This window comes from Acomys minous (assembly GCF_964271855.1).
Source record: "Acomys minous genome assembly, chromosome: 18".
Lineage (NCBI taxonomy): Eukaryota > Metazoa > Chordata > Mammalia > Rodentia > Muridae > Acomys > Acomys minous.
In genome coordinates this window covers 43,785,715-43,809,516 of record NC_140501.1, presented here as the reverse complement: position 1 = coordinate 43,809,516, position 23,802 = coordinate 43,785,715, and the positions used below count along the sequence as shown (strand labels likewise).

Below are 23,802 nucleotides of genomic sequence, written 5' to 3'. Positions count from 1 at the left end.
GCAGAAGAGGGTATCAGATCACATTACAGATGGTTGTGAGCCACCATGTGGTTGCTGGGAATTGAACTCAGGACCTCTGGAAGAGCAGGCGGCGCTCTTAACCACTGAACCATCTCTCCAGCCCAGATCCATTTATTTTTAAGATGACGTGTCTGACTGTGGCTTTGAGTACGTGAAAACAGGTGACGATGGAGGCCAAAGAGGGAGGAAGACGGCCTGGAGCTGGAGCTGCGGGGATTGTGGGCCGGGTGGGTGCTGGGAACTGAACTCAGGGAATCTGCAGGAGCAGCCAGTGCTCTTAACTTTGGGGCCATCTCTCCAGACCATCATCTCCTTTTAAAAAGATTTGTTTTAATTTTTTTTTTTTTAGTACTTTAACTTTAAAAAGTATCAATTTCACAAAATGTTAGGTTTCCTCATAGCTGGAACTTGTTCTGTAGGCCAGGCTGCCTTTGGGCTCACAGATGTCTGCCTGGCTCCCAGGGCTGGGATTACAGGTGCATGCCCTTGTGCCCAGCCAGAACTAATATTCTTGTATAAAGTTTTATGTGCAGAAACTCACACACCTTAGTCCAAGGGCAGATCTGTCCAATTCTATGGACACAAGCAGCCTCTTCAATTGACTCAGAAACAACTCAAGATTTTAAAAGCAATAGTTTTTGAATAGGCTCCTTACACCAGTACAGAAAGTGTGACACTATTAAAAAATACTTTATATTGTAAATAGAACAGTTTGCCCAATTTTTATAACGTTCACAGGAAGTGGGGATCAGAATGTTTTTCAACAAAATCCTATGCTTCATGAGACCTAAAACAGAGTTAGCAGAAAAAGAAAATATGCAGGAAATACACAGAATTCGCATTTAGGCTTTATCTCCCTATTTAGGAGTAATTGTTTAACAGCTTAAGAGGCTTTGCTTACAGCATTAAACATGTAATACTCCCACAGCGTGGTTATTAGCACAGATTTCCTATTTCCAGTGATGACTTGGTTATTTTAAAAAGCCATCCAGAATTAACACACATATATGAATCAGAAGATCCCATGTCAAGTTCCAGGATGCAGTCAGCTTGAGACCATGAAGGCAGAGTCCTATAGACTTCACATGGATGATAACAGACATGTGTAACATCCTTCAGACTGCTGCCCATACAAATATTCACTATTAAAGTTTTTAAAAATCGCAAGAATATTTCCTTAACATGAGATAACCAAACAGCCTTCTTTACCTTAAAACCAATAAAACAACAACAATAACAACTTACCTGACAGTAAGTAAAAAGTTCTAGGCATAAAAACATGGAAAAGCAGGAAGGACAAAAGTCCATTTTCTGTATTTTCTAGCAGGTGTGCATTCACTAGGTGCACTTTGGAGGACAGGCTAGGCAATTCATGGATTTGCAAGACTTGGGAGCAAATTAAATATATTTGAGAAAAAAAAAAGTACAGGCTGTTATAGAGACTCAGTACAGTCTCACACAGAACTTAAAAGAAACTTGTATGACATCATAAAAAATTAGGGACTAGGGAGTTGTGGGGATGGACTCTTAAAAGCCAAGAACACCCAAATATTCTATTCTATATAAGAAACACTGACTGTCTGTTCCCATATTACTTTAAAGGAGACACAGACCAGGGTAAATTTGTATGTTTTTAAAGATTCTCTAGCAAGTAATGGTAGACAGACATCACACAGGGAAATCTCTCTGAGGTAACAATTCAGTAAGCTGAAAAGCATTTTAAAGTTTGTATTATCCTTTAAAATCACATCTGAATACTGATGTCCAGTTCATACTGCTACAAATCATGAGGAACTTAATTTAAGAAGCACCCTCGGCTCTCACACAGTTCCTTAACCGACACCACAAACTCTCAGATTCTCATCTGAGATGGAGAGATGGCGAACTAGCTGTCACTCAACTGAGAGTGGCCATCTGAAGCAATGAATCTTTCCTAATTGTGATCTTAAAGAACTGGGCATGGTTGCACTCACCTTTAATCCCAGCACTTGGAAGACAGAGGCAGGTGAATCTCTGTGAGTTTGAGGCCAGCCTGCTGGTATACACAGTGAGTTCCAGGCTAGCCAAGGTTATGAGATCCTGTCTCCGAAACAAACAAGCAAGTGAACAAACAAACCTACCAAAAAAAGAGAAAGATCTTTGTTTTCCAGTGGATTGCATGACCACTCAGGCTGCACGCCACAGTCTGTGACACACCTTTTCTCTTCATTGGAACCCTTAGCTTTTTAAATAAGCAATGTCCTATTTGGCTATTGTGAACACAAAGCTATTTTTTCCCAATAAGCCACATTTCCCCTCCAACTTCCCAATAGTTACAATTTATGAAACTGCAGATGCCGAATCTTCTTTATTACAAAAGGAAATGTATTTGTGCACATAATTACTGTAGACCAGGGATCTTCTGAGGGCTTAGGCCCATCGGGATGGCGCGCTCACTAAAGCACACTTCGTTATAAAAACATGTTCCCTTTGCCGTGTGAAAACCGGGTGTTCAGTTCTTGGGATTTCTTTATTAGGGCTTTCTTCTGAGCCTCATCAAAGCGGTTAACCTTGAGGTCTTTATCCCGGTCAAATGGTATTCTCTCTTGGTGCCTGTTTTTATCTTCAGCAGCCTTAGTCTTTAACCTCTTATGATGAATGTCCATGAGGGATTCTGATCTTTTTGATTCCTAGGGAAAGTAGGAAAACAAATAAAAACCTCAGTTCATGTAGGTTACAGACAGCCTACAACTAGGAAGCAGACTGGGCCAGTGCATGTGAACACGCAATGTTTGCAAACCTTCATGGGGGTTTCTGGACCCAAGATGGCATCTAGGAAGAAAATGTACACGTGTGCTGCACATTCACATGCGGTTCAGATGAAGAAGAGGAAGACAGGAAGAAGACATGGTCTTTACGGGCACTCAAGTCCTAACAGGAGTATCAATCAAGAACAGAGGTGGGAAAGAACGGGCAATTTTATTCCCACCTCAGAGATGACCTGGTCCCTGAAGCCACTCAGGCGGAAAGGGGTGAAAGCGCTAACAGGTAGAAGCCAGAACACAAGTGAGGTAGGAAAGTAAGGGGCTCAGGAGGGGCCTAACGCTAGGCTGTGCAGATGGCACAGGCCAGAGCTGCAGGGTGTGTGTGTGTGTGTGTGTGTGTGTGTGTGTGTCATTCTTCTGCTTGTGCTCTTTCCCCTAAGCTCCCTCTTTCCCGTCTTCTCTTGGCTTGCATTGATGCTCACATTTTCAGGTCTAAATAGATACCATTTTCAGACAAGGTCTGTGCAAAGGCAATTGGTTTAATAAATTTAGGGATTTGCTGTGGACCTCTAAGTAGACTAGCCTGGGATGGAAAGATCAAGGAAGGGGCCTCAAAGCTGGGTGGATGTACACATACTCAGGGCTACACAGGATGGTGTCAAGACCAGGTAAAGGTTTTAAGGTTATTCACAATGATTGTTATTTACTTAGGTCTTTTTTTTTTTTTTTTTAAGATTGTATACCTTCAGGCCAGAAGAGAGCATCAGACTACATTATAGATGGTTGTGAGCTACCCTGTGGTTGCTGGGAATTGAACTCAGGACCTCCAGAAGAGCAGACTGCTAAGCTGTCTCTCCAGAGCTCTTGGATGTATTTAAAAGTAAATTGCAGACATAAACACTTCAGCATGCAGTCATTGCCAGATTCAATACTTATTTATATTTTTTCCCTAACAATGAAATTGAATGCACAGGTATGAGGTGCAAACTCACTGATGTTTTCTAATTCAAATCCCCATAAGGATCTTGGCCATTTCCAAGCTCTGAATGCTACTCCTGAGTAAATCCAGCACTCCTACTCCAACAGCCACCATTGGACAAAACGTTCGCTCTGCGCAGGGCAGGTCCACGCTGGCTTTTCTTTCTCTCACTGATGGACACCTGTGCTGTTACAGTGATAGCTATTATGAATTACCTTCTGCTGCTTTTTTATAGTTTTGAGGCTATTGCAAATAATGTTCTATTTGGGAGGGGGTCGTGTTTCCAGCGTCACACTGTAGGTGTTTAGTTTTATAAGAAATGTTGGTTTGGAAAAGATCAAGCTAATGAATTTCAAGCATTCTTTCTAAGATAACCCATTCTGGCTACATACATGTGTCCCCATGTTTCAGAAAGTTGTGTTTACTCTTCAAGTCTACACAGTCTAACTTTCATTTTCATTTCCTTGTTGGATCTGTACGCTTCCCAGTTATGCATGTCTTTTGGGCTGTTCTGAGTGCAGACAGCGTGGGCTAAATGACTGTGGTTCTTCAGCTACCCGGGACTTGACTCCTGAGCCGCCGGCGGCTTACACAAATGTTCCAGTAGTTTCAGAACCACTTCATGTGTGCCTTACTGATTATGGTTCCAGTCAGCACATGGCCAAGACATCGGCTTTTATACAATCATTAACTCAAACACCTGAAACAAAGGTAATTTTCCTAAATACTTAAGGCCTTTTGAGAGCCAGTGGGTTCAGTAATTAACACTTAATCTCTGAGCTAGACCACTCCCCAGTTTTTGAAAGAGAGACTATAATAAAAAAATGAAAAATGAATAGGGACCTTAATATATAAATTCAGATTGAATGTAAAGCATTTAAAGTATTTTTCTCTAATGTATAAATCTTCCCACCAAACACTCCAAAATTGCTTATAATTTTCAAAGTTACACACTAAGGATCTCTGAGGGAACAGGGCTATTGCTTTCTGACCACGCGCCCGTTAGTAATTAGGCTTTGTGTTTGTTTTCTGAGACAAGGTCTTGCTATGTAGCCTTGGCTGGCCGGGAACTCACTATATAGATCAGGTTTGCCTTGAACTCACAGACATCCTCCTGCCTCTGCCTCTGCTTCCTGAATGCGTGGATTAAATACATGTGCCACCACACCCAGCAGGAACTAACCTTTTGATGTAAGATTTACTAGGTAAGAATTAAAACTTAAAAACATCTTATAAAATATACAGAAAGATCTTATATAAATGCCACAGACAATAGAGTCAAATATTTTTTAGGACTGAGACATGTGTGAAGTAAAAGGCAGTTGCAAAAAGAGACAGAAATGAACTACCACAATGGCCATGCTGGGGGGGATGTGGGGGGAGGGGGATGGGGGGAAGCTGTGTGTCCGGTTAAAGCCCATCCTGGTGGTGACAGTGGCACTGGGAAGAAGACACTCTTGAGGTGCCAATTGATGGGTGAGCTTGAGAGTATGTTGACACTGTGGGGATGGAGGTGAAACCGCTTGTGCCCACACCAACAGAGGACCCATCAAGTTCAAGGTGTGGGACACAGCCGGCCAGGAGCGGTTTGGGGGCCTACCGATGGCTGCTACAACCAAACCCAGTGTGCCACTGAGATGTCTGGTGGGACGTCCAGAGTTACTTATAAGCCGTACCTAAGTGGCATAGAGATCTGCTAGGTGTGTGAGTGAACTGGGAAGTGAAGGGGAACTCTATTGTCTTCCACTAAAAGAAGACTCTTCAGTCCTGTGACACTTCTAAGTAACTACAAGTTGCAAGGCCTTTCCTCTGGCTTGCCAGGAAGCTCACTGGAGATCCTCACTTCAGATGTGCTGCCATGCCTATCTTGTCCCACCTGAGGTGCTCATGGGCAGCTTTGGCAGCCCAGTACGATTTAGTGGTTCCATAAACAACTGCCCTCCCTGACTAATGACAGGTGAGGAAGCAAAGCTGGAGCCCTGCATCAAAAGTCTAGTGATACAGGCAACTGTCTGTGCTGTCAGCGTGGGACCACCTTGTTTAGCTAAGCAGATCGTGCACTCCATCGGGATGCTGAAGGAGATGCGTGGGTTTCCGGTGGATGTGGCAGTTAAAACACACAGTTTTTGGACTTGCATACTTAGCTGTTTGGAACACAGTTGTTTCCTTCCTGCATTTCAAAGGCGAGGCTGCTGGCACACACCACACTCAGCGGTCAGTGCTGAGACCTGCTGCTGTCACTCCCAGTCTTCTTGTTTAGAGTCAGAGTAAAGTTGATTTTAAATAATCACAGAGGGAGACAGAGTCAGAGAGAGAGTAGGGGCGGAGGGAGAGAGAAGGGGGAGATGGGAGGGAGATGGTGGGACACGGTAGGGACAGAAAACCAGCCAACTCTGGAGAACAAGTGTGAGGGCAGCCTGGGTTATGTGGTGAAATCCCAGCACAAAACAAAACGCAATGGAAAAGAGAGGAAGAGAGGGAAAAGAAACAGATTATTTACACATTTATGAATTTTATTTTCTTACTTACATTGTATGAAGACACTTGCTCAGCCAGTCTCTTATCCCTTCCTGACAAGACGTTCTCTTCATCTTTCTTACTCAATGACTTCCTTGCTTCTTGTATTTCCTGAAGAATGAACATAATAGCATCACTTAAAACAGAATAAAAAAGAAATACTATTAATTTTACTTAGATTAAATGACAAGAAACTGAAGTAAAGCCAGGCTGGCTGAATTCCTCCCAGTCAGAAATAGCTACATACTTGAGAAGGGAAGGTTAGAGCAGGGGCCAGTATCTCCTGAGAGCCAAACCAATCCCCTCTCCAATCACCCAACTGGAAGACACTCAGGATGTGTCTGGACTAACAACGACAAAATGTCGAAAAATAACATACAAGAAATCTTCCACTGTTTGTTTTCAAAAATGGTAAAAGAAAAAAAAAAGAATATACATATTGACAAAAAAAAAAAGCAGGAAAGAAAAAGAAAAGGACATTGCCACTACTCAATGATGGTATGCGCATCTATGTAGAAAACCTACCTGCCTACCAACAACCTGGAGCTAATGACAGCACAAATAGCAAAGGTATGTGACACCAAGTCACAGAGAAGATAGGCACGAAAGAAACAAAATAAAAATAACAAAGCAAAGTAAAAACAAACAGTCCGTTTGCAATTGCACGCACACACACACACACACACACACACACACACACACACACACACATACACACACACTAGCTTACCCTGCAGTATGCTGTAGAATGAGGAAGCTGCATGAACCTGACAAGACACCATCCTGAAAACATATTTCAAAACTGCTTCTTGCTGGGGAAACCCTCATATGATTCCCAGCATCCTCGTGGGGGCTCACAACTGTCTGTAACTCTCAGGGGCTCTAATGACCTCTCTGACATCTGTGAGCATCATGCATGCATATGGTGCAGAGACATACAAGCAGGCAAAATACTTGCACACAACAACAAAATAAAAACTTGTTAAAAACAACAACAACAACAACAACTTGGCTAAGAGAAATGGCCAGCTCATGTTCCCAGCACTGGGAAGCACCATGGAGAGACTGCCGAGTTCGAGGCTAGCCTGAGCTACAGGAAAGCCTTGTTGCAACAAAACTGAAACAGGCACTTCAGAGCTACTAGCCTCTGCAGGACTTAGATGTGTGTGTGTGTGTGTGTGTGTGTGTGTGTGTGTGTGTGTGTTTTCTATGTAGATTGGATTGCCTCACCTATTACCATACTCAGATTTCTTTTAATCTTTGGGATTAAAGAGGAGTTACAATACTGCAAAGTGTACAGGCAGGATGCCAAAATGTGGAGAACTCAACACTCGTACTTTACCTCCTCTTTTTAAAAATATCTTTTCCATCTTAAATGGGGGGGACCCATGCCATGGTGTGCACGTGGAAGTCGGGGGGCAACTTGGGAGAGTCGTTTCTGTCTCTACAACGTGGCTCCTGGCGTCTGACCCTAGGCCACCCCACTGCACCTTACTACTTCTAACTCATAACCAACTCTTCACCAAATGAAAGCGCAGGCAGTTTTCATCTTAGCCACTTCTTTCTGTCACCTGCAACCAAACCCAAGAATTCGGCTCATAGCCACATGTGGCAAACGGAGCTGCTGAGATGCAGGGGCTGATGAACAAGAAAGACAGACTAAATCAGATGGAGAGCTGTTTAGACCAAAACCAAGAAAGCTATTATCTCAAGGTGACAAACAGTTAAGACTTATGTGGAACACTTTATAGTAACTAAAACACTGAGATAAAACAAGTTTCATGAGTAGTTCTGGAGACATTGGCTCAGGTACCAACACCCAATAGAATATTTCTTATTAAACAAAAATGTAACAACTGCTACACTTTATGCATACATACATTTACATTTCTGTAATTTATTTAATACAGCAGTATTTAAAGAGGAGGTCCTTTCTGCCTACGCTGGAACCTGATACAGTCTTTCTGAAAGGGTCTCTACGTGTCACTTCATTTGCTAGGTTAGCCTACAAGATTAGTTTTCTTTTGAAATATTTTAAGATATTATTTCATGTATAGTATAATGGTGTACATATAATAGTATATAATTTCATATATAGTGTAAAGATCAGGGAATTTGGAGTTAGAAATTTAAACATGAATTGTTTTCAGTGGCCACTAACTAGCTCTGTGACAACCTGCGAAGGGTGTCTTCACAAAGGGTGGTTTCCTGTCCATGAAAAGGGGGCACTTAGCCCAGTCTTGGAGCTTCCGTTAGGTTTAAAGATGGCAGTGGATTGGAAGACAGAAGCAAGCGCTGTGACGTTCCTTCCTCCTAACTATTCTGCAGGGGACGATTTTTATTTTTCCTTCAAAATCAGAATCTCAAAAAGTAGTAACGCAGGGGCTAGCACTCCATAGGAAGTAAGGAAAATGGGCCCAGGGTGAAAAGTGCAAGTGGTTTGGGGATGTGCTAGTGGGAAGACTTAAGGATTCAAAGAAATGTTTGGGTGACACTAGTGAGGCAGAGACACTAAGAATGAGCATCAGAGAAGAGAAGCTTGCAGCAGGGTATGAGGGAGCACACAGACCACGGGGAGAAAGCAGGGTGCTGGACCAGTGTCAGCCGACCGGCTGTCCCTGGCTCAAAGCTGCTGAGGGCCTATAGCCCTTTCTTCTATCCTTGAGGTAATCGCACAGACTCGACTGGAAGTAAAGATGGTTTCTAACAAGAAACTTCCAGGGAGCTGGAGAGATGGCTCAAACGTTAAGAGCACTGGCTGCTCTTCCAAAGGTCCTGAGTTCAATTCCTAGCAACCACATGGTGGCTCACAACCATCTATAATGAGACTAGCGCCCTCTTCTGGAGTGCAGGCATATGTGTAGGCAGCACACTATATATATATAATAAACAATAAATACATCTTTTTTTAAAAAAGGGCCAGGCGTGGTGGTGTACACCTTTAATCTCAGCACCTGGGAGGCAGAGGCAGGTGGATCTCTGTGAGTTCAAGGCCAGCCTGGTCTACAAAGTGAGTCCAGAAGTCTAGGACAGCCATGACTATAAAAGAAACCTTGACTCAAAAAACCAAACCAACCAAAAAACAAAAACAAAAAACCAAACCTGTCTCAAAAAACAAAAAAGAAATTTCCACCTAAACCAAACAACCAAAAAACAAAAACAAAAAACCAAACTTGTCTCAAAAAACAAAAAAGAAATTTCCACCTAGAGCACCGCCCCATAGACAGGGGCTTAGGCATGACATAACCAAGAAAAACTGCAGCACTTCCTGGTGGCTGTGAGAACAGACAGAACTTGGTGTGTTTAACAGCACCTGAAACACTTGCAAAGCTAGAGTGAGAAACAGCAGCCAGTGACTAGCAGCTAGGAGAGAGTCGAGGTCAGAGGTCAGAGAGGGACAAAGGGGCCGCTTTGACCATGCCTAGCTTGATGGGCACGTACCCAGAACATCTCTCTGGTTGGACCAGGGAACAAGCAAGGAGCATGTGGGCCACCCATTACCTTCATGATAGCCCAGCGAACTAACCAGCCTCATAGTGATTACTCGGCCTTGTCTAGTCTTTACCACAGACCTGTAAAAACCTAATACAAGAGAGTTCTTGAAAACCCATGCCGCTCTCAAGAGTTCCAATTTCCCTTAATTTCACACTTTTCCTTCATTTCTCACATCTCTACAATGCTCCTGAATAAAACTTGCCTCTACTTTCCATGATGCCATTGGTACCATGTTTTCAGTCTTCACTAGTGTGAGACAGTGAACTCAGCGCCACCATCCCAAGTCATGTACACCTGTTCTGCTGCCCTCAAAGCACTGCATCAGTAGTACTCTTAAATAATTTCATATTGTATCATTGCAAGTTCAAGGCAAACTAGACAGAATACACAAACAAAAATCAAGAAAACCAAAACACCTGTTACCTTAGCTTTCCTTTCCCGGTCGGCTGGAGTGTCGGTCCAGACAGACCGGTCTCCGGATTTGTCATCAGCTCTTCTCTTAAAGGTTCTTGGCCCAAGGCCAAAGTCTTTCATTTCTGGAGGAAGCTCAGTCATCCATGACTCTCTTGTGATTGGTTTAGATGAATCCTGTGTAATGAGTACAGTTAGAAACAAAGTAGTAAAGCTGGGCCAGGAGGTGCACCCCTGTAATCCCAACACTTGGGAGCAGAGGCAAGTGGATCTTTGTGAGTTCGAGGCCAGGCTTGTATACAAAGCGAATCCAGGATAGCTATGGCTACACAGACAAACAAACAAACAAGCAAACAAAAAAGGAAACAAAGTATTAGCTGTGCAAGTAGATGTCTATATGTTCAAGGCTAGTGTTGGCTACACAGTGAATCTCAAAACAAAAACTTCACACAAACAGAAACCCTGTTTCAAAATAAAAATGTTATATAAACAAATGCACTTTGCTACTTCCTAGGCGAGTTGGCTCAGTTAAGAGCCCTGGCTGCTCTTGCAGAGGATTCGGGTTCAGTTGTCAGCACCCACATGGTGGCTCACAACCAAGTGTAACCCCAGGTCCAGGCGATCTGACACTCTTTCCTAAGCTCCTCAGACACCACGCATGCACTCGGTGCACATTCACACACGCAGGCAAACACTCATACACATAAAATAAGTCAACACAGGAACCTTGGAGAACTTACATCATCTCCTTTGGTCAACTTTTCCTTCATTCTCTGGGCCCTTTTTTCAAACTCTGTGGTTACACTATAGTTAACTGGTCCTTTCGCAGGCATTGGTCCAACAATACCCTCATCTTCACTGCACTCTGCTTCCTTTGAAAACAAGACAGTATCTTTAAGAAACCAACAGGTTACAGACAATTATCTTAAACATCTTGGCATTTAGTTGAAATGGATTAGATATAAACAAAGAAAACAGAAAGCGCACTGTTAGCTCATCCCTGAACAGTGGCCTTTCCCTTGGCTTCTTGGAAATGACAGCTCCATAGCATGTGGACTGTCCCATGTCTCGTCCTATGTCACCAGAGACCCCACTGAATTATTCCTATTCATTCTTGATCCCCCCCCCCCCCCGTCCCATCTCTTCCCCTCCCCTCCCCCTCCCCCTCTTCTCCCTTCCTCTCTCCCTCCATTGCTGGTAGGACCCAGGCTTTGTTATGTGTTAAGCAAGGAATCTCCCACTCTCTAGTCACTTGTCTAGGCTTTCAGCCCTCTGGCTGATGGGAGGAGATCTGGCCTTAGATTACTTTCTGACATATCCGTCCTGGTATTTATTACCAATTGGTCAGAAGTGACACGTTTGAAACTTATTTTATCCTCTATACATAGGATGCTTTTTGGACTATGACAAGTGAATCCGGGTGTTACTATCAGCTCTTATGAACCATGAACTGTGTGACAGCTCCCAAAACACTGACCCAGATGCGTCAATTCAGTTCCCAGTATTGCTAACTTACTGCAAAGACAGAACAGTGCTGTGGTAAGTGGGTACCTCTTGTTTGCTCCCTCTCTCCCACCCCCCTTTCTTTCTGCTCTCTCTCTGGATTTAACACTTATTTGCCTTGTCTTCAACACCCAAGATTCTTTTCCATGTCTTGCACTCTGTTGGTGAGGCTTAACTTTGAGGGTTTTGTTTGACATTCTAAAATTTTCAATTCCAGGTTTTTATTTTATTTTGTTTTGTATTGTTTGTTTTTTGAGACAGGGGTTCTCTCTGTGTGTAGCCCTAGCTGTCCTGGAACCCAGCTTTTTAGACCAGGCTGGCCTTGAACTCACAGAGATCTGGCTGCCTTTGCCTCCCAAGTGCTGGGACTAAAGGCATGGGCTGCCATGCCCAGCTCCTTTCCAGTTTTATTTCAGTTTGAATTTACTTTATAGTGATTCTATTTCTTTGTTAAATTCTACTTTCAAGTCTTGAATTGTTTTCATTATCTCATTCAGCTGTTTCTGTTTTCACAGACTTCACTGAGGCATTTACTCATACCCTTTTTAGGGTCCTTGATTATATCCGTAATTGCTATTTTAAGGGCCTTGTCTTGTACTTCATCTAACTGCGGTGGGGCGGACTGCCTTGGCTGGTCATGTGTGAGTTTCTGTAATGGGACCCAGGCAGCATGTCTGAGGTATTTCCTGGTGTCAGTATCAGGTGGGCTTTCTGCTCTCTGGCTGCTGTTACCCTTTCTGGATCTTAGGCCCGTGTGGCTGTGGGTCCCTGGTAGACAGTGCTTCTGTAGGTGAAGGGTGAGGAAAAGAACGCAGATAAGCTAGGAGGAAAGCCGAGAGGGGCTGTGGTAAAGAGCTGGGGGCCTAGGGGCCTGGGGTCCACATGAAGAGGCCCAGTGCCCAGGGAATGTAGGTGGGTGGGCAAAGGGGCTCCTGTAAGCAGGCTGCTACAGGACCAGGCAGGTCTGGGCAGATCCTTATGGAGGACAGGAAGGACAGGGAAAGTCAGCCCCCTTAATCCCAGCGCAGTAGGAGTTCAGATGACACAAAGGAGTGGAGAAGGGCCAGAACCGCATCTTGACCTGAAGTCTTGCCTGGGAACCACGCCTGTGCTATACACATCAGTCAGAGTCTGCACCATGAGGCCCACAAGGCCACCTTCTGGGCAGCAGGGCCATTTGAGCCCTGATCGCTCTCTTGGTTGCGGTGTGTCTTTTCTTAATAAACTATCTTTGCTTCTGATGCAACTCTGTCTATGCTCAGTTCTTTGTCTGTGGACACAGGAGCCTGGGCCTCCTCTGCGGATGTCCACTGAGCCCAGTATCTGTGATAACAACTTTATTTAAAAACACAATAGATATTATGCACCATTCTAGGCCATTTTCCACAGCCCTTGCTCGTTTCTGGAGGGTGAGTGTAATGTGATAATAGCTCCTACCAATAAAGCCTCTATTGTTAGAAGAACCTACATCACTTGCCCTCTGTGGAACCATGGAGCCAGGGCTTTTCTAAGTCCTGGGGGGAACCTGGATAATTCAAAGCCATTCACTCATTAGCACTAACCTGACAGGCTAAGGCATGGGCATTTAATACAATTTTGGTTAAACAAACATGAATAGAGAGCCCACGTGAAACCTTTGGAAAAAGTTTTCCTTCCTCTGTCAGAGGTGAAAACATCTGTTCACCTTCAGCATCTGGACACTGGGAACTGCATGTGTATTTGAAGACTTTGGCAGGTGTAAGAGGCATAAAGAAAGTATAAATCAGCTGAAGAGGTATTAGCTGCCTAAGAAGACAGAGAAGGAAGATGGGGGAAAACCCTGGAGACTGTGTTGTTAAACTAACCAATCTCAGACCGGCCTTACGTCTGGGCCTCCTACTATGTACCAAACACATTCTCCTTGTTTTTAGAGTGCAGTGTGTGTTCACCACTGTGATGCCTAGCCTTGACTGTCCATGTCATTGACATTACATAGGAGCACCTGGGAAGAGGTATCTAGATTGTGTTAATTGAGGCAGAAAAGACACCACTGTGGGTGGTACCATTCCCTAGGCAGAGGATCTTTGTTGTGTAGCAGTTTCCTTCAAGGTTAAAACCTTCCATCTTGGAGGGAAACTTCTTTTGTTTGAGACAGGGTTTCTCTGTGTTGCCTTGGCCTGGACTCACTTTGTACTCCAGGCTGGCCTCGATCTCAGAAATATCCACCTGCCTCTGCCTCCCTGAGTGCTGGGAATAAAGGTGTGCATTAGCACACCTGTCTGGAGGGAAACTTAAGACAGGAAGTGAAAAGTAATGAAAATACTCCTTCAAAGACAAGGAGCACAAACCATGATGCCCAACAGTCTTGTTTTGTTAAGCATTATCAGGTGCGAGATCAACTTTTATTTCATCTTGGGTGTTCTACTCTCGCAGGGTGTTCTACTCTCACAGTAAACTGACAGAGTGTTAAGAGACTCAGACCTGTGGTCTCATATCTCATGTGAAGCACATGATTACAGACACCACTCAGTTCTGAGTTCATTATACATTTTATTCTGTAAATGAAAACTTCCCAAACCTCTGAGTTGAAGAATGATGACACTTGTCCTTGAGCCTCTCGGCCTTTGTCACTTTTCTGTGAAGACTTAATGAAACCAGGTGGCAATGCAGGACCTATCATAGGCCTGAAAATAAAACATACCATTATCATTCTCTCTTGACTTTATAAAGCTGTTTTCAGAATAAAAGTTCACAGTCATAAGAAAACCAGCTAATAACAAACGTTGACAATAAGAATTTTCATAACATAATTTTCACTAGTATTAATAGTTTTCTACTAGGTGTTTTAAAACTTAATTTTTGGACCTGTTATTTTCTATTACATCTCTAGAAAAACTGTTTTCATTCATTTATGGGCACGTGTGTGCCACTATGCATACGGAAGTCAGAGGACGCCTTTAGGGGATGAGTTCTCTCTGTACGTTGGCAATGGGGATCGAACTCAAGCTCTGAGGCTGTGCAGGACAAGTGCCTTCATAATAAAGCAAAGATTTCCCATCTTTTTGACAGGACTGTACTCATGAGGGTACTTCCCATCCTGGGCTTCCAGTTTTGATCTTTGCTATCTACTGAAGGATTCCACTGGTCCTTATAATTACAGTCAAAACTACTTAAATAGAAAGTGTTCTTCTAAGGACACCTACAGAGGGTACATACAACAGATGCCAGCAGTCAGTGGCAATACAGCACAGCAGTGTGGATCTATACAGTCCCTGTTAATAATCCAGTACCGACAAGCCAGAGGAATGTGGCTGGTCCACTGTGCCCCGCAGGTGAAGACGGTGCCATGCCAATCACATTTCACTCTGTGCATGTTTCTAGTTCCATGTCTGCCACTGTGCTTAGGGAAAAATTAATAGTCAAGATCCACACAGCCAGTGAGGGGCTGAGCTGGGGTCTAAGCCCTGGACTCTTTGATGTTAAATTCATGATTTTTAGAGTTGCGCTACTGCCCCGTTCTCAGGGAACTGCACTGATACAAGAGAACTGCCACCATGCCGAGCCTTTTGTGGAAAGGAAACCCACTTCAGTCCGCACTTCCAGTTCCCTGACCCGATGTCTCCTCAGGGTTCTCCCTGGTCAGGGTTCCCTACCCAGACGCCACTGAGGTCCTCAGCTCATTTCCAGGTGGTACCAAGCTGACTCAGAGCCTCTCTGGCAGGCTTCTTGGCAGAGGGGAACCAGTTTTGAGAGTAAATGGTCTGATCCCTTAATAATCTCATCTTGTTTCATGAACCAAGACAAGAGTAATAGTTTTGTATATGGCCGAGTGCAGTTTCAGATTATCAGAAGGATTCAATTAGCTGCCATTGGCAAGCTATGAGGAAATGTTAGAGGACTTTTTTTCTAAGGATAATTCTTACCAGAGCTACACAAACATTAATTGTTCAACTTTATGATGTTAGAGTTTGTGGAGAGAAACTTGTGGCATACTCTTAGAAGACAGTAAATAGAGTGGGCCAGTGAGAAGGCTCGGTGGGTGAAGGCTCTCGCTGCAAAGCTGAGGGCCCGAGCTCAGTTCCTGAGACCCACAGAGTGAAAGGAAAGAATCAAGTCCCACAAGTTGTCCTGTGACTGTCATCTGTGCCTTGGTGTCAGGTGTGTGTCCTCCCAAGGATAAATAAAATGTAATAAAACATTTAAAATAGTAAATAAAGCCATGACATTCTATAGTTTTATTAGAGGTTTTTACTTCAATATATGCTAATACTTATTTCCCATATGGATTTTATTGTCCAAATGTTCCTTTCTTTTTCCTTTTTTTAAATCGAAAATAGGATCCCCCCCATATAATATAGTCTGATTATGGTTTCCCTTCCCCTGACTCCTCTCAAATCTTACCCACCTCCCCACCCACCCAAATCTACAACCTTTCTTTTTCTCTTTCATTAGAAAATAGGCATCTAAAAATAAATAAAACAAACAAACCAGAATAGGATAAAACAACAGAAAAAAAAAGAGCTAAAAGAGAACACATAAGAAACATATCTGGGTGTAGATACACACATTTGCATACAGAGAATTCTCATAAGAGCACAAGATCAGAAACCATCATAGGTAACAAAAAACCTGTAAGGTAAGAAGAATGCCCAGAACAGACACTAGTATGTAATTTTCAAGACGGGATCCGCCGCAGACTAAGTGCAAGTTGAAGGCAGCTTATCCAAGACGCCTGGACATGAGTACTTCAAACTTCCGAGTCTGAACTATTTACATATGCGTAATCAGAAACCTTGGGGAAAGGGTCTCAAGTCTAAATGTGAAAATTCACTTGTGTTTCATATGAACCTTCTCCAAATAGCCTAAAGGCAACTGTATAACAACTATGCTAGGTGATAATTATATACATAAAACAAGGTTTGTATACACTGAATAGCAGCTGTGTGGTGTCGTGCTGGCTGCACTTGAAGTCTGGGATTTAGAAGCATTTTGGACTGCAGATTTTCAGGTGAGAGATGGTCCATCTATAATGGCTTCTTCTGAAAGGAATGTTACATCCCAGGGTCCAATAACTTATCTATAAAAGGCTAGAAATAGGTCCTAACCTTTAGACTTCCAGAGCCACATTGATGTGCCTGGATCATTTATATTACTCTTGCAAAATGTAAAAAGCATTATTTGTTTGGGGATGACACAAAAATGGCAGTGCACTGTGTAGTCCTGCTACACTTAAAGGAAACGGGGTTACATGGAAATTAGGAATTTGTACATAAGGTCCTAAATTCTGAATACAAAAGGAAACAGTCAGCTCTCCTATGCTCTCTCACACACAGGCATGCATGTGACATGCAGTATGTTAGTAAATTGCCATGTGCTCCTTAAGCTCCCCGAGAAGTGGTTCTGGAGGGGGGGAGACCACTTCAGCAACAGGCATGTTTGTCTTACACTGTCCTCGAAGACCCCTTGTTCAGGGACAGGCCGGCCCCTGGCCTGTCAGACAGGAAAGGAGAACAGAAAACATGCCCCCCACCCCCAACCAAAAAGAAAAAAAGTCCAGTGAGTCCACATAGATAGAAAATCAGTTGGGTAAACACCATGCTCTTGAACCCAGCCTCGCGGTGAATCACCCCCAGCACCTTCACTGCGTTTATCAGGGTATAAAGATGCATGCTGTGGGAACGGCTAGCTGAGGTCCTACTCCAGAGCAGCCACTCTGCCTGGTTTCTCTTTGTCCATCAGGGACTCCCCAGTGCTTCCCCAGTCATTTTTGCTGGATGCACGGAGCATCTGATTTGATGTTCTACTGTGACTCTGCTGTTTGAGTCTTCTAGTCTCACTTGCTATATACTAATACATTTGCTCACTCGAAACTAACAGGCTGGCTATCATGGGTCAGTCTCCATAGAAAACAGCAAAGTATTATGAGCTCCAAAGACTGGCTGAATCATTGCACATTATTACCGTGGAGGAGAGTCATCCTGCTTCTTAAACCCAGGAGGCAGGGCTGGACCAAAAAACCCATCATCGTCATCATCTCTATCTTGGTTTCTCCTCTGCTTTCTGAAAACAAAATTTAAGTTAAACATATGTTAAATATTTACAAAAAGAAAAGCTTTAATTTCAAAAGGACAAATTAAGCAGATAGCTAAACACTGAAACAACAACAACACAACAACAACAACAATAACCGCCCCTTAACGGCAGAATACTACAACTGCTCTTAATCTGCTCCTGGAATTTATCTTCAGTTTCTTATTTATCAGGACTAGATCAGATTTCTGTATCTTGTGGAGAATTCATGATTCCACTAAGTGAGAAATCTCAGCAGTCTGCGGCCCTTTCTTAGTGAAATGCACGAGTTCAGCCTTTATTTTCCCTTTCAGAAGCACCGTAAGTTGCCTTTTCTGTCTCACAATCTTGAAAGGGCATCACAAATGTTATTAATCTGTAAAAAGAAAGGTTCAGTATCTACCGGACCCATGGTGGGTAAGGCTAGATTAGAATCATTCACTCAGACAGAACATTCACTGCATATCAATTTTAAGAAGAATGTCTATGGGATTACTTATAATTTTTAGTTATTTCAACAATATATTAAGGAAGCCCTTTATATATAATCTTACTGGGCTAGAGATATAGCTCATAGTAGAAAGTTTGCCTAGCCTGCTCAAAGCCATAGGTTTGATTCCCCAGTGCCATACACACAAACTTTATTAATTCATCCATTGATTTTAGGTATATCCACATACTACTAGACTAAGCTGCTTTTTATTTTTTTGGAGACAGGGTCTCACTATGTAGCCCTGGATAGCCTCCAACTCACATGGGTAACTTGACTCTGTCTCTGGAGTGCCGAGATTAAAGGTGGGTACCACCAATTAGAACAAGCTTCTTTACAGAAGATGCATCTTCCCACCTTTAATCTCAGCACTCCAGAGACAGAGTCAGGTTACCCATGTGAGTTGGAGGCTATCCAGGGCTACATAGTGAGACCCTGTCTTCAAAAAAATAAAAAGCAGCTTATTCTTCCCTATGCTGTACAACTCCAAACAGTGTTCTAGTAGCCATTGCTTCGAACCAACATAGGAGAGGTGTGAAGCTTGGTTCACTGTCGGATTTAGTGACCTACCGTGCAGTTGGACCGGTGTCATCTTCAGACTCTTGATTTCCGTCGTCAGACAAAGAACTACTGTCCTCGTGGCTGTCTGAGGAGTCGGAACTGCTGCTTCTGTAGTTAGGGGGCAAAGCGGGGCCTGCAACTGTACGAAGTTGGAGGGACGTGTTACAGCTCCCACCAAGCCCTCCTGGCTGGAATTTTCTTTTCATAGCCACAGCTGGTTAGCATTTACTATGGACTTGTGTCTTCTGACTATCCACCCACCTACCAACCCTCCATCCACCAGTGACAGAGTAAATACTCCTAAAGAAGCAAACCTAAAGAGATCGCTTCAGACAAAGTGCTGCTATTAAAACAGTACAAACATGTGTCTGTACGGAGGGGGCAATTTGGAAGAGAGAGGCCAGGGAAGGACACTGACAAGACTTTGGATAGACTTAAGTGACGAGACAACAGTAGCCATACAACGATCCAGAAGACCATTCTAGGCAGAGACAGAAGAGAACAAGCGATGACCTCCACAAGAACAGCCTGATGCTGAAGGCTGAAGAGACTAGCACGCCCCGCACAAAGAAGGGCGAGGAGGCAAGCTTTGGAGCTGGAGTCTTTGGCTCTGAATCTGTACTTTGCCGCTCACTGTGTGAATGAACTGTGTAAGCTAGCTAGCCTGCCTGTGATACTTTGTTGCTCTGTAAAATGTCTCTGATAAAGTTTAAACCTCAGACCAGGAGTCCTCACTAGAAGGAAACACTGAAGAATGCTATACAAATCAGCCCTGAGGACATTATGAAAAGTCTATCAGACAGTTTCAGAAACGGCCTACCGTGCGAGCCCCTCCCGGCAAAAGGTACTTAAAGCAGCACATTCAGAACAGCATGGCAACTGCTAGGAGCTATGCGCAGGGAGGGACGGGGGTTCAGTTTGTGAGATGAAAAGCTTTAGAGATGGATGGATGGCTACATAAACGCTATGAATAACTAATGCCACTGAAAAGTGTGCTTGCAAATGGCTAATGGAGGACGTCCAACAAATATCTTCTCAGAACATGTAAGGAAAAAAACACAAACACAAACAAACAAACAAAAAACAAAAACAAAACCTGAGTGTCTTAGTTAGGGTTACTACTGCTGTGATGAACACCATGACCGAAAGCTTGTGTCAAGCTGACAAAAATGACCACCCACCTGCAGAGCAACACCTGTACATCTATGTTTGTTGATGCCCTAGTCACAGTACGGAGGAAAGGAAACTGGCCTAAATGTCCACCAACAGATAAATGGACAGTGGAAATATGGTATAAAATACACAGTAGGATTTTATTCAGCTGTAAAGAAAAATGAAATCACGGAAGTTGCAGGAAAATGGTTATAAGTAGAAAATATTCTACAGTGAGGTAAGCCAATTTCAGGAAGGCAAATACAGAGTGTCCTCCCTGAGAGGAGCAGTCTAGCTTATGATGTCCATGTATGTGTTTATAAGTGGGGTGAGTATGGATGTGGCTATGGAACTAGAAAGAAGACCACAAGGGGGTTCAAAGAGGTGTTGAAGGCGAGGGGACACACATTAGACATGAAAGGGGAAAGAGGTTCTGGGAAGTGGGTGAAGGCTGTAAGAGGGGTGAGGGGGATAAGAAGAAGAATCAACAAAACTTTTCTTTTAAAAATGCTATAATGCGGTCTTGAGGGATGGCTCAACCAGCAGCTAAGAGTGTACATTGGAGAGCCCCCCCGCCCCCCGCAAGTTCTAGTCCCCCATCCGGAGGCTCACAATTGCCTGTAACTCCAGTTTCAAGGGATTCTGTAGAGGAATGTTAATTCTGAACATGGCTGTTCTGGCAAGAGATGACATCCAAGGATCTAGGTCTGTGTGATCCAGCTGGAATACAGACACCTTTAATCCAGGAGACAGTGTCAAACAGATCTGAGTTCGAGGCCAGCCTGGTATAGAGCAAGTAGCAGGTAAAGAAAAGCTTGGATCCAGGTGTGGTGGTACATGCCTTTAATCCCAGATGAAGGTAGAGTTAGTTTGTAGAAGGCAACACCCATGTTTAAAAGTGATGTCTAATTGAGTGGCAGAAAAGGTGACGAATCAGAGAAGATTTGACAGAATAGGTTATGCCCAACTCTCATGAGAAAAGAGAGGAAAGGGAAACTATTTAAGAGGCAGTTTTGCAGAGAGGAGAAGAGTAATAGAGAAATGAGTTGCGGGGGGGGGGGGGGGGGGGAGAAGACACTCAGATGAAGATGGAATGAGCCAGAAAATGAGAAGCCAGAAGATTAGAGCCGATTGCTGAATTAGTTTGAGGCCAAGTAGAACAATTCTGGGATGAGAAGCCAGATTAAATAAATCAGCTGGGCATGGTGGTGCACACCTTTGATCCCAGCACTTGGGAGGCAGAGGCAGGCGGATCACTGTGAGTTCAAGGCCAGCCTGGTCTACAAGGTGAGTTCAGGACAGCCAAGATAACATAGAGAAACCCTGTCCCAAACAGCAACAACAACAACAAAACCAAAAACACCCTCCCCCCCCCCAAACCAAAACCAACCACACGAAACAACAGATTAAATAAGTCAGCTGGGAGAAGAGTTTGAGTTAGAACAGCTGAGTTGAACCAGCCAGCCCAGAGCTCAGAAAGAACAAGAGTGAGCTTATTAAACAGAAAGTCTCATAGGCTAAAACATTCTAGACTAGATTTTATGGAGGCTAGAAGCTTCCAGGACTAGGCCTAGGCCTAAACCAGCAGAAGGAGATAGTAAGCCTCCCAGACAACAACTGAGCCAGAATAAAGGTTACTTTTACAGGATTCCACAATCTGGCCTCCTCAGATCCCCCCCCCCCCCCACACACACACAGAGAGAGAGAGAGAGAGAGAGAGAGAGAGAAATATAAATAACGAGACATAATGATTAGGAAGAACGCAGAACAATCAGAATTCCCATTCTTGCTGAGTACGTTGGTAAATTAGTAGGATTCTGAAGCTGAGGGTATATAACACAGGACACACAGACAGACAGACAGACAGACAGACAGACACACACACACACACACACACACTGCATTGTGCACTCTTTGTAAGAATTAAAGACCAGAATCTACTCAAATGTCTGTCACCAGTAAAGCAGGTAAATAAATTGCCGGGGATTTACCCAATAGAATTCACACATATTTCTGCAACCTCAATTGATTGGAAAGTTCCTTGCTAACAAAGAATAAAAGGATTTTTTTTTTTAATTGGCTAAACTAGAAACAAGGTCTGGAGGGCAGACTCTGGTGGAGACATAGTCTCTGGGTGGCCAGAAAAGGATAATCAGATTTAGAAACAGTTGGCAATATTCCTTCAGTTTTTTTTCTCCCCCCCCCCAACTATAATCCTTCCCAGCCTTTGAACTGGAACAAACATTAAAGTCAGAAAAGCATGAAAGAGTGAGAAAGCCAATGATGAGGCATACAGGATGTACCTATTTTATGTTAAGGTTACAAGGCACAGTGAAATGGTGGAGACTGACATGTCAAAAAAATATTCGAATAGAGTGTGTTAAATATTTGTATAACTGGGGCGAGGGAAACCGGGAGGAAGACGTGACAATGTTAAGGAAGGTGAGGCGTAAATTGGGATTTAAGGCATGTGTTAGAGTTGTCAGGCGTAGATGTACAATCAGAGCAGCCAAAAGAAGCCTATCGTCAAGGAAGCAGAAACACGGACCGTATGAGTAAAATGGAACGATAGAGTAAGAGGCCAGGAAGTCAGGCCGGGACGAGAGGGGCACCGGTTCTTCAGCCAAGTTTTCGAAGTCCGAAAGTACACAGATACTAGGTTCTAATTTGGGCTTCCTCGCTGACTAGCTGTGTATCCTAGGCACCGATTTGTTACAGGTCCCTGTCACCATTTGTAACACACGCACCATCATCTTTTCTTAAAAAGTTAGTTGATGCAAGGGCTAAACAGTCGACTGGACGAAGATATTGATCAGTTAGCACAGTCTGGCTCATATCAATAGCGAATTGGGGGCTGAATCGTAGTTCTAATGATGATCAAGGCCCCTAACACTGCGTGCCCAGCTTGCTCCTCAGGGCTGACCGCGCCCACTCCGCCGCGCAAGCTAGCCCTTCCGGCGAGTGCAGGCGCCAGCTGCCGCTTACCCGGGCTCGGGTCCCGCTCCTCGTCCTCAACTGTCGCGTGCTCCTTGAAGCCTGGCGGCAGGGCCGGCCCGATCAAGTCCCTAGCCATTCGCTGCGACGCACAGTCGCTCAGAGCCCAAGCCAAACTGCACTCGCAGCTTAGCTAAACCCAGCCTGGACACCAGACCAACTTTGCAGCGAGGGCCGGAAGTTTATCCGGCTTCGTCTGATGACGTAATAAGCTTGCGATTGGCTCATCGGCTAGACTGCCGTAAAGGAAGTGATGCTTAATGTTGGTTCCACAATTGCACTTTGGGCTCTCTGCTAGGTAGCATGGCCGAGCCGACTCCCGCGGCGTGGCCTTCGGCCCCTCAGGTGACTCCCGCGCTGGAGACCTCGAGCGAAGCCGCCCCGCCGCGGGACAACTGGGTGTACTGGGCCATGCTGCCGCCGCCGCCACCTCCTCTGTCGTCCCCAGCGGCGCGATCCGAGCCGTGCCGGAAGGGACAGCCCCACGTGCAGACACAGCCTCTCTCCGGAGCGCTTCCGCCGTTCGATGTTCAGATTCCTCCCGCGGCTCAGCCTAATTTCGAATCCCAGGCCCCGCTGGATGTTCAGCCTCAGTTCAACAGCCAGCCTGCCTGGAATTTACAAGCTTCGACGCCTTGGTACTGGGGACTGTCTCCTAATGGATTTCCCACGAATCACACGTCCTTCCACTCACCGGGTAAGCTTCCTTGTGGTACCCATTTACTGTCTCGTTCTTCCCTCTCCCAGCTTTCCCTTTTCATCCTTCAGCCCTGCTTTGTTGTATTTTTGGAGGCTGGTTGTGTCCCACTAGGTTTCCCTTTATCTGTTCATACAAAGTTTAATAATCCAACCCAACTAAATACTGGTGGTTACTTAACGTAGCAATC

At 44.2% G+C, this 23,802-nt stretch overlaps 2 protein-coding genes across 5 annotated transcripts in view; one reads left to right on the top strand and one right to left on the bottom strand.

The window, feature by feature from the left end:
- Positions 1 to 2,349: 2,349 nt before the first annotated feature.
- On the bottom strand, positions 2,350 to 23,104 carry GPALPP1 (GPALPP motifs containing 1). Its single transcript, XM_084766973.1, has 8 exons — positions 22,907 to 23,104; positions 18,779 to 18,908; positions 17,611 to 17,709; positions 14,228 to 14,333; positions 10,908 to 11,039; positions 10,180 to 10,344; positions 6,274 to 6,372; positions 2,350 to 2,690 (listed from the first exon to the last, which is right to left on the bottom strand). Exons 1-8 carry the CDS (start codon positions 22,992 to 22,994, stop codon positions 2,472 to 2,474), a joined length of 1,038 nt encoding a protein of 345 aa, XP_084623099.1. The 5' UTR covers positions 22,995 to 23,104; the 3' UTR covers positions 2,350 to 2,471.
- Positions 23,105 to 23,164: 60 nt separating this feature from the next.
- Positions 23,165 to 23,802, top strand: part of NUFIP1 (nuclear FMR1 interacting protein 1) — a 38,242-nt gene continuing 37,604 nt past the window's right edge. For all 4 annotated transcript variants that reach the window (XM_084766971.1, XM_084766970.1, XM_084766972.1 and 1 more), the window contains exon 1: positions 23,165 to 23,612. In XM_084766971.1, coding sequence (XP_084623097.1) covers positions 23,219 to 23,612 — 394 coding nt within the window. In that variant the 5' untranslated portion in view covers positions 23,165 to 23,218. The remainder of the gene's footprint in view (positions 23,613 to 23,802) is intronic.

Bases quoted from the DNA above. Each gene is read 5' to 3' on its own strand.
- GPALPP1 (XM_084766973.1), bottom strand. From the start codon at position 22,994: ATGGCTAGGGACTTGATCGGGCCGGCCCTGCCGCCAGGCTTCAAGGAG. The intron at 17,710-18,778 runs GTAGGTCACTAA...TTTTGTTTTCAG, and splicing joins GACACCGGTCCAACTGCACG to AAAGCAGAGGAGAAACCAAG. The intron at 10,345-10,907 runs GTAAGTTCTCCA...CTCATTACACAG, and splicing joins AGTTGACCAAAGGAGATGAT to GATTCATCTAAACCAATCAC.